This window comes from Rousettus aegyptiacus, unplaced genomic scaffold, assembly GCF_014176215.1.
Source record: "Rousettus aegyptiacus isolate mRouAeg1 unplaced genomic scaffold, mRouAeg1.p scaffold_m13_p_3, whole genome shotgun sequence".
Lineage (NCBI taxonomy): Eukaryota > Metazoa > Chordata > Mammalia > Chiroptera > Pteropodidae > Rousettus > Rousettus aegyptiacus.
In genome coordinates this window covers 17,183,842-17,194,422 of record NW_023416306.1, presented here as the reverse complement: position 1 = coordinate 17,194,422, position 10,581 = coordinate 17,183,842, and the positions used below count along the sequence as shown (strand labels likewise).

Here is a 10,581-nt window from a genome sequence, read left to right as displayed (position 1 = left end):
CTAAGGACCAGAGAGGAGATGGGATCATCCAATGTTCCCCAGTGAATTCAGAGTTGGGAATCTTTCCCTTCCTCCCTTTCCCTCTGTTCAGCCTCCCCCTCCAGGCCTCATCGCTGTCCCTGGGACTACTTACTGTATGTCAAACTGTGACTCTCCCTGTTCCTTCTTCTGTCCCTTTAGTCACCTCTCTAAAAGGCAGCCAAGATGACTTTTCCTAAAGAGCAAACCAGGTCACTTTCTTACCATGGAATGTTTGTCGAATGACTATATAAGTGAATAAATAATTTCAAGGTGTCTTTTGTATGTCAGACACCGTGCAAAGTACTGGTGATACGGTATGCATTAGTCAGGAATCTTCCAGTTGCAAGCGACATGAACCCAACTGAAATTAGCTTCAGACAGGAAATGGAATTTATGGGATTAGGGAGGGCAGCATAGCTGGGTTCAGGGCCTTGAGCAATATCACCAAGAACTGGCCTCACTTCCTCCATCTCTTGGTTCTACCTGCTTATGTGTTGGCTCACTCCCTTAGTGGTGGCATTATACCTGCCAGAAGTACCAAGATTATGGCCTCTGATTTGATGGCCTGAGCTTAGGCCGAACCGTTTCAAGTAGGGAGTGGATGTGGGGGCGTGTGTGGGCGAACTGCATCTAGCAGCCAAGGTTACAGTACGGTCCTCCACATACCTGAGTCAGTTCCTCTTTGCCTAACACTTCCCAGGAACGCGGGTAATCAAGACACAGCCTGTCCCTGGAGCTGGCAGGCGCATAGTACATTGAGGATTGCTCCCAAAAGCCTGGAATCTCAGGCCAGCGTGTGGATGATTGGACTGGAGCCAGAAAGGGAGATGGTCATGGCTCTTGGCCATTTTGTGCTGCTATAGCTGCCCAAGGTCAAGCTGAGGCTACCAAGGTGACTGTGATGTGTGCCCCAGACTGGAGCAGAAAATCTAGCTAGTAATAGCTCTCCAGGGGAACATTTGGTCTCCTGGCTTTCACTGTATGTGGGCTTCTCCTTGCTATGGCTGGGAGATACAATTCCCATGAGCAGGCTAGGAATGTCCTTGCTGCCTGAAGTTGCCAAGGAGGAGGCAGATGGCGAGTGGAGAGATTTTTCAAGAACGTGGGTCGAGGGGCAGAGCATATAGGTTAAAAGCATCAGCCCTGGAGCTATACTGCCTGTTTGCCATTTCTTTTGACATGTAACCTTCCTGTACCTTGGTTTTCCCACCTATAAGATGGAGAGATGATAATAGCCTGTTGCTCAATAACTTCATGATTATCAGCTCTTACTACACGCCAGGTACTATGTTAGGCCCTCATCCCTTAGATCCTTGACAGATATCATCACATTTAACTTTACTGTTTAATCCAGTCCTCTTAAGGTAAATTCTATCCTTTCACAGATCATAGCCACAACAAAGACAGCACAACAATGATGATCTTATTTATGAGCACTTACCGTGTGCCAGGCACTCCACACACACCACCTCGTTTAGTCCCCACGGGGCCCAGGGGGGGCGCATTGTCATAGCCCCATTGTACAGACATGGTAACTGAGACTCAGAGCTATTAAAATGACCTGCCCAAGATAACTCACACTCAGATTTTTTGGACTCCAAAGCCTGTGTACTCTTTCTAAATACCACTGACTGAAACTACTACTTTAGTGAGAGAGCTCAGAGGCGTCTGGGACTGACCATCGAAGGGGAGAGGTGGGACTCAGGCATCCCTGTGTGGTCTCATTTTAGAGATACACCTCTGAGGCTGAGAAGGGGGAAGGGACTTGCCCTGGGATCTGCACACTACTAGCCAGACCTCTTTGTGAGTTTGAACCTGAAGATACCTGCTCTGTCCCTCCCCACCTCACCACTTGCAGTGTGTGCCCCAACACCAAGGCAAGTGCCACCAGGAAGGGCTGGGTGCATGCCCGTAGGAAGCAGTGGGAGACTGTGTCCCCTGTCCTGGTGTTAGGGTTGTAGAGGCCAGACTTGGCCAGACAGTCCCTGCTTGCAGCATCTCTGCCAGCGTTAGCCACGCTCACTTTCCAAGTCAGATCCCAGGAGCAGGCTGCTTCCCTGTCAGTCTGTGTCCATAGTTCTGAGCACAGACAGCCTCTAGCACACAGTAGGGATCCAGTGGCTATTAAAATAACAAATCAATGTTTCTCGATGGACTCTGGTGGGAGGGCCTTTCATCATGGAACCTGTAGATCCCCAAATTAGGGCTATGAGACCCAGCGAGTAAAAGCCCAGAACTTCCTAAGGAGGTTAGCAGATTCAAAGCACGGGCTGGGTGGGAGCATACAGATAATTCCCCAGTTTCACAGGGAAGCTCAGGGTCATCACCCTTTTCTGTAGCAGGTTGGGGCAGGGGCAGGTCTCTGTAGAAGCAGGGGCTAGTGTGTCCCGGCTCAGGCTTCCATTACCCTAGACGGCTAAGTGCAGGCCTGGCCTTTTCATTGTCCAGGGGTAATGAAAACCTGAGCAGCTGCTGCTTGGGGGCTGGGGGTGGTCTTAGTCCGTCATATGCTCTGGAATTCCTAGGACCACACCTCTCCTTGGCTCGTGATGTTTCTGCCATGGCAGCATCCTCATTCTCTCCACCCCGGAACAAAATCACAGTGGGCTTTGGATCAGGAGCCAGGAAGGGGAAGTTCATTAAAGCCTTGGCAGGTACCTTCCTTCTTTGAGGAGGGCATTGCCAAGGCTCGGCCTCCCCCAGGTGGTGTCTGTAGGGGAAAGGTGGGTGGGTTTCATCTGTGCAGGGCTCGTGGTGGAATCTTGGGAACACAAACCTGGGTGTACCAGGCTTAATGCAGTGAAGGCAGTAAGGGAAGATGTTGGAAACCTTGCTTTGGCACAGGCTGCAGCAGAGAGGCCTGTCTGGGGTGTCTGGGTTGCTTCCTGCTGCTGCCATGAATCCCTAGGGCCTTGACTGAGCCTTGGGTTCTTCCTGGGGGAGCTGTGCCCAAAGACCTGAGGTGTACACACACTGGATCCCTGCTGACCCTCTGTGGTCCCAGCTCTGAAAGCTGCTGCCAGCCAGCCAGCTTCTCAGGATAGCCGAGGGGCTCGTCTGTTCCATAGGCTGCCTGCGCAGTAGTGCAGGGCAGAGTGGACGGTGGATTGGGCTTAATGATCTGAAGCTGTGCACTTGCTAGTGTGTGACCTTGAGCAGGTTTCCTAATATCTCTATGCTCTGTTTACTCATCTATAAAATGGGGACATTAGACATCATATCTGATCAGGATGTGAAGATTTAATGAGTTAATAATAACCAGGAAGTGCTTTGAGCAGTGCTGATACCCAGTAAGCGTCAAAAATGTATTTGGTAAATAAAATGTGTAGATCAGTAAATGGGGCCCAGGCACCGATCCCTGTGGCCTATGGGGCATTTAGATCTTGCTGCTCTCTGGATCACAATTACTCCTGTACTGAACAGCATCTTCACTCATGTAGGTCTGAGAAGCGTTCGGTTATGCTGGAAGGAGCACTGGACTAGGAGATTGCATTCTCCCGTCCCGGCCCTGCCACTCAATTGCTGTTTCTTTGGAAAAGTCACTTTCCCTCTCTCTGGACTGCAGTTTCACTGGCTGTAAATGGAGAATAAGAGTGAGAGATCTCCCAGGGCCCTCTGGCTTAGAGAGCCTGGCTGTCAGCGACTACCGCATCCTGCCCCAGGCTGTGCACTGCGAGGGCCCACCCGCTCCTCTGATTTGTGTCTGGAACTATGGGGAGGCAGAAGGCAGTGGCTGCCTGGGGTCTCCCACTAGATGCTCTCCCGGCCTGGCAGGAACCTGTGCCTGAGAGCGTTGACTGCTCTGCCCTTCCCTGATGAACCTTGTGGTCCAGAGCATTGATGAATGAATGCATCCTGGATCTGCTTTGGACCCAGCGGCCTGTGCTGGCAGAGCTGCTCTGCCCATCGTGGCACAGTGCCTGATTATGGCCTCATTAATCCGACTGCGTGGCTGACGTTGGTCTCCCTCACTGGATGCTCAGCCTTGTGAGTTCAGGGCCCAGTCCCCAGGGCCCAGCACAGAGCCTGGCATATAATCGGTGTTGTGGAACTCCCCTCTCTTCAGGCTCTCTACCCTAAGTCTTATTCCAAGCACCAGAAACTTCATCCTGGAACCCATTAGCCCCACTGAGAATTGGTCATTCCTGTTGGAACTGGCTATTTCCTGAGACTCGCTTTCTTAGTTTCCCAGGACAAGGGTGGGCCCTGCTTCCCAGGAGCCTTTAGGATGACAGCCTTCCAATCTGGAAACTTCCGGCAAGAACTGCCCTGGCTCTGCCTCCAGGGACAAGACAAAGCGCTGATTAGAGTTTGTAAGTGTCTGACTTGATAAGGGCTGTTCTGAGGCAACTCTGATTAAGGATTTTCACTTATACCACCATGCATGTGTATGCTTGTATGTGTGAGAAAGACAGGAATAGAGTCAGACAGATAGGGGCCAGGAGACAGGCAGAGAGTGACATTTGGAGACATTATTGCGACTAGTAATAGGGAGAGCAGGGGCCAGAGGGACAGCACTTCAGCCCAGGGCGGCCGAGATTGGGTGAGGTGGGAACGAGGATGACGCTCTTCCTGCCAACATCTCGGGGGGCCTGCCACTCCAGGAGTAAGCACATTCCGGTCGGAGCTGGCTGTGGGATGGGCACCTCCCAGCCTGAGTCCTAGGCCCAGCCCGAGGTGTGTTGATTGACATCAGGCAACCAACCGCAGTAGCCAGAGCCATGGCACCAAACAGCTCTGTACTGACAAAGCAGCTTCCTGCAGCGCTGGGGCAGCACGGTGGCTAGGAGTGGGCACCCTGAGTGCTCGTCAGTCCTGGCTCCACAGCCAACTACTCGTGTGACCGTGGGCCACTTCCTCTGCCGTCCTCTACCTCAGGTTCTTCACCTATAAATAAAACAATAATAGTCGCTGCTTGACAAGGTGCTCGTGGGGATTAAACGAATTAATGAAGGCCAAGCTCTCAGAATAGTGCCTGGTATGGGATCACTGAATCTTCTATTGATCCCGTAGGTGGGCAGGTCAAGGGTTGTCGGTCCCAATTTGCAGTCGAGGAAACCAACGGTCAGAGTGGGCAGGGACTTGCTCAGTGAACGCAGCCAACTAGCGCTGCAGCTAGAACTAGAATTGGGGACCCTCGCCTCCCAATCCTGTGCTCTTTTCTCTGCCTCCCCGTGGTTCCTCTGTTTGAGATGTCTCCTTCACTTGTGGCCCTCACTCTTGGGCTGTTGTAAAGTGACAGCAGAGGAAGCCCCAAGCTCTGTCTCTCTCCGATCCCCCAGAGTTTGGTACACACAAAAGCGCTGAATAAAAGCATGTGTCCAGCTGCACTGGCTGGGGCTGCTGGGAGGTGACTTGAAGCCGCCGCTCCCCCACCCCGGGGCAGTGGCATTCTCAGAGTCAGCCTGTGTTGGCTGCAGGACCCTGAGTTGAATTGCAGCCACCCACTGAGATGAGAGCAGCTTGGGCGTTGGGGTGTGGTGGGGGAAGCCTCCATGATTGGCTCTGTCCTGCCAGAGCAGTGGCCAGTGGTTTTGTGCTGCCCCCGCAGGGGGAGCCCTTAGGATGTGAGTGGGGTGCAGCCGGCTTGGGATCCCAGTGCCAGAGAGTGCCGCTGTGAGTGATGGATGCCTCTGCCTCTAGAGCCGCACTTCGGGGGCCAGCCTGGGTCCTGAGGAGGGGAGGCAGGGGAGCCAGAGCCCACGAGTGTGAGGGGATAACCCAGGAGCTGGCCGGGCCCCGTGAAGGCTGAAGGACCGGCTGGCTGAGGACTCTTTCTCAAGACATCCCAGACTCCTTCTTGGATGAAAGTGGCTTGGGAAATCACAGAGTTTTCTATTTGATGGAAGAAAGAAATTCAGTCTCTCTCCAGAGTGGCAGCCGCCGCCGGCTGGACAGGGTGTGTGTTTGGGAAGGGCGCTGGAGGAGGAGGAGGAAGAGGAGGAGGGCAAGGAGGAAGAGGAGGAGGGACGGGTGATGCAAGGGTTTTGAAAATGCTACCTAGATGTGGGAGGTGGAACCTGGTCATTTGGTTCTGCTTTTCCCAGCAGGTATCGCTCCCCTGGGGAACTTGGGTAAGTCCATAAATAGCTCTGCTGACACAAAGGAGCTCTGTCTGGGAAGGCAGCCGCTTGACACGGCCGCCAGGAGCTGCCACCAACACGGCTACCCGCCCGCCCGCCGGTCCGCCTGCAGGAGGAGCTGGGCAGAGACCCGGGCGGGCGGGCTGGCAGAAGCGGCAGCCCCGAGTCGCCTGGCTCCCTGCCGGAGTGTGCTGGGTAGGTGCCTCCGAGACAGGGTGTGTGTGTGGTGGACGGGTGGGTGGGGGGCTCTGGGTCAGGCCACCTCATGCCCCTGTTTCTATTGTTTCTTCCCCAGGGCAGCCATTGATGGGTATGTTGCAACCCAACTGTGTGTTCTGCTCTGAGATAGCTGCGTGCGTGCGTGTGTGTGTGTGTGTGTGTGTGTGTGTATGTCAGGGGGAGGGGGCCCCTGCAGGGTTGGGCCATGCTTCCACTGTGTGTTGCCTTCCACTTTCAGGCTGGTCAGCCAGCATTTCCTTCTGGGAGAAAGGAATGTTTAGTGACTAGAAGTGGGGAGCTGCCTGGGGAGGGAGCGCTCCGCTTGCGGTGTTGGTGATCGTGGCAGGGATGCTGACTGCACGCCGGGCACCAGGGATGGCTGCTCTTGCCTAGTTCCATGTCAGGGACGGAGGTGGGTCTCAGGGGCTTGTCCCTTGGGGGGGGGAGGGGGTCGCCTCAGATCCCTGAGACTTTTGCTAAAATGTCCACTGGAAGCACAGCAGGGATGCTCTGTCTCCCGAGCCCTTTGGGAAAGGTGCTGCTCCCCTGGCTCCAGTTGAGACCCGTAAGGAAGAAGGTAATGGTTAGGGACCTGCTCACCCCACAGTGCCACTGTAAACAGGCAGAGACCAGTTCTTTTCTCAACTTGGAGGCCCTGTGTTTCTACTCTTGTCCTGAGGTATCCAGGAAGAGTCCTTGCACCTGGGAGCTCAGGGCTGAGGAAGAGCCTGGGTCCAGAGAGGGGAGGAGCATGTCCAGGTTCACACAGCAAGTCTGTGTCCATGTCTGCCTCCTGAAACAGTGAGGACAGGATATGTGGGTGCCATTACCCCAACCTGAGCTATGTAATTCAGCTGTGAATCTGGTTCTCCTGGCTTGAGATGCCTAGCTGAGTACGGGGCCACCAGGCCCCTCACTGAAAACTTTCCACATCCTGCTGCCCTCAGGCCCTATGGCTGGGGGGGCTATCAGGTTCCATTCTCAAGATGGCTGGAATGGGTGTATCTCCTGGAAGGAAGGAGCTGCAGTGCCTGCCCCACCAATGCCCGCAGGATCCCAGCCAGGGCACTGCGACCATAGTCAAAGTTTCCACCAGGGCCCCTGGAGTCCTCCATGCCCAGCCAAGGGGCACCTCCCCTCTTGCCCAGCCCAAGCACGTGGCATGGCTTAGCCCAGGGCGGACCCTTCAGGGAGCCAAGCTCCGCAGCACGGCTCGCTCCAGGCCCAGCCTGGCATCTAAAGCCGCAGGAAGATGGTGAAGATGGAGGCGGCTCAGGCGAGCGCCCTGTTGGGAAGTCTCTAGGGCTTTGATGGGGCTTCTGATTCTGAGTACTGGTATCAAGGAAACCACCCCACTCCCGGCTTTCTTACTTTTGCACACGTTTCTGCTCTGTGGAAAGCCCTTCTCTCCTCTCCTCTCCCGGTCTGAATCCCACCCGGACTGTCACAACTAGAGCAATTACTCACTCCAGTTGCAATGTCTGTCCATTGGTGGTGGCACTCATGGTGGTTGCTTCCTGTGCTATTTATGTGGGATCTGGGGCTCAGGGCACGGGAGGAAAGGGCTGGGATAGGTTTTACTTGAGGATAAGCACTGATGTCCAAGTCAGCTCTCTGCCCATTTCCTAGCCCTGCCTGGCAGAAAGTGGGCATGACCAACTTGAAGGCCTGGCAAGGAATCCTTATGGAGCGGCCACTCCCCCGCCCCCGGGGCACTGGCATCCTCAGAGTCCGCCTGTGTTGGCCACAGGACCCCGGGTTGAATTGCAGCCACCCACTGGGATGAGAGCAGCTTGGGCGTGGGGGTGTGGTGGGGAAGCCTCCGCGACTGGCTCTGCTGACGCATGTCAGTGTTGCTTCCACAGGACCAAGGGGTTGGAGGATGGAATTGACAGGAAGTGAAGCAGGGAGACTCTTGGCTTCAGCTTGGATGAGGCCACAGAGAGAGCCCGCCCAGGGGTCATGCTGGGCTGGCATGGTGTCCACACCATGGCCTGGGCCAGCGAGGGTGGAAGGGGCAGCCCTGGCTGGTCCGAATGCAATGCTTGTGGTCCCTTGCGCAGACTGCAGTGGCTTGGAGCACAGTTTGGGCCTCCTTCAGATGGTGCCAACCAGGGAGGTGGATCTGGGCGTGGCCAGTGTTCTCTCTGGCTCCCCCAGAAGAGGTGCAGCTGAGGATGGGAGTGCGCATGCCCAGCTGGGTTTCTGGGGATCCTTAGAACTTTTTCTAGTTGATCTCCAAGGCCCTGGAGATGGCTGGAGTCTGTTTGCCTCTGGACATGGTAGGGGACTGAGGCAGGGGAGCAGGGACTTGCTTGAAACTTCGAGCTTCCTTGCAACTCTATGCAACTCGGCAGCACAGTGGGGATAAGGCCCAGGTCTCCGGCTCCCCAGCTCAGGTCTCTCCCTGTCACACCAACTGGATGACTCAGAGTACCTGGCTTTCGTCTTAGTTCTCCTTTTATTTTTTTTTGGACTCCCCAATGACACTCACGTTCCTTTCGAGGATCTTTGGGCTTACTGGCGAGAGCCCGGCTCTCCTCTGAAAAGGCAGAGGGTCCAGTAGAGAAAGGCTTTGGCCGGTAGGCTGGAGACTGAGGCATGTTCTAGTCCCTGCTCACTGGAAGATCTCAGGCAAATACATTTTTTTCCCCCTGTGGTTCAGTTTCCCCCTTGGAGCAACCAGGGACTGGACCAGCTATTGCCAAGCCCCTTCTAGCCGTTGGTTTCTTTGATTCTCTGCAGACTATTTCCTCTTCTTGGGTTCTGAGAGTCATTGGTCAAGGCCAGGGTCTGGCTTAGCAGGGAAGCAGCCTTCAACCTGTTACACAGGCACTTCTCGTGCAAGCTGGAGCTGGGGCTGAGGCCGGGATGTTTGTTGTTGTTTGTGGAGCCAGGCTGTTTCCAAGATGTCATTGCTCAGGGAAAGCCATCATTCCTCCCAGGGATAAACAAGGCTGCTTAGGGCTCAGCCTGCTCAGCCCAGAGAGGCTGGAGCCACTCACAGCAGGCCAGCCAGGCTCAACCCCAGGGAGCCGCCAACTTCCCCTGCACAACCAGCTGCACCGAAGTATCAAGATCAGGTTGGGGGTGTGGCAGGGTTGGGGAGAGGGGTGCTGGGGCCATGAGCCACTTGTGAGATCAAAGCTTGCAGGCATGGAGGAGAGGCGAAGGGGTCCCAGGATACCCTCTTCCTCTGGCAATGGACCTGGGTCCTCACTCCAGATATGTGGATAGCTGCCAGGTGTGTCCTTTGCTCCAGATGGCCAGGGTTCTCCCCTCACCCTGCCTGCCATGGGCCAGCCTGCTTGCACCTGGCACTGTGGCTCGGGCTGCTGCTGGAGAACTGTCAGTGGCTCCCAACATAGAAAGGCGACAGGGTTGCAGTAAGTAATTTGGAACTGGGCATGCTTTCCCCCATGTAGGCAGGGCCCTCCGCGGTATCCTCCTTACCTCTGGGTGGGGCTAGCCTCGGGCTAAGTGTAGAACTCAGGCACTTGGGGGAGAGAGGCAGAGAAGAGCTGAACAGAGCCGCTGGGAGCCAAATGGCTGGCTGTAAACTCGAGAAAAGGCTGGAGGCAGCCAGAGGGACAAACCATGCGGTGGAAGGTGGCATGGTCCTGCCACTCCACACCTCAAGGGTTGGAACTGATGTCCGTCTGGGATAGGAAAACCTTCACTGCCCTGACCTCAGTTAATGAAGTTCCTAGTTGATCCAAAGAGCTTCTCTCTACTTGCCCCTCTCTGTCTGCCTCCCTCTTTCCCTCCCTCCCTCACTTCCTTCCTTCCACATGTGTTTAATACCTACTGTGTAGCATGCATTGGTGAGTACTAGAGGTATAGACATAAAAGACCCAATATTTAATCTAGTGTCAGGATAGGCATGTAATGGATGGTAACAACACAGCTTTGGGGAAGGAGCTGTGGGAACCCTGGGGAAGGCTCCAACTTGGGAGCCTCAGTGTAGCTTCCTGTAGGAGGTGAGGCTCAGTCTGGTTGCATAGACACTTGTCCATCGAAGGAGCAGGTCACCATCCAGGTCTGTCCACACCTCTGAGGTGTACATATGATTTCTGCGTGGCCATAGAAATCATCTGTGTGCATCGGGCCACATGTAACATCTCATCCTGGGGAGGCTGTATGATGTGTTGCATGTAAGTGCGTGGACTCCGGGCTTGAAGCAGGCTCTCCCACCTCACAGTTGCGTGCCCTTGGCCAAGACACTGAGCCTCTTTATGCCTCCACTTTCTCAGGCAAT

At 54.9% G+C, this 10,581-nt stretch overlaps 1 protein-coding gene across 13 annotated transcripts in view; it reads left to right on the top strand.

The window, feature by feature from the left end:
• Positions 1 to 10,581, top strand: part of RGS3 (regulator of G protein signaling 3) — a 115,002-nt gene that overhangs the window by 77,960 nt on the left and 26,461 nt on the right. Inside the window, exons 1-2 of one of the 13 annotated variants that reach the window (XM_036238753.1) lie at positions 4,838 to 5,920; positions 6,069 to 6,095. The exons of 8 other annotated variants lie outside the window; for them this stretch is intronic. In XM_036238753.1, the coding sequence (XP_036094646.1) occupies positions 5,864 to 5,920; positions 6,069 to 6,095 (84 nt within the window). In that variant the 5' untranslated portion in view covers positions 4,838 to 5,863. Of the gene's footprint in view, positions 1 to 4,837; positions 5,921 to 6,068; positions 6,300 to 6,346; positions 6,736 to 10,581 lie in introns of those variants that run through there. 4 more of the 13 variants (XM_036238754.1, XM_016126276.2, XM_016126273.2 and 1 more) reach the window with 4 other exon arrangements.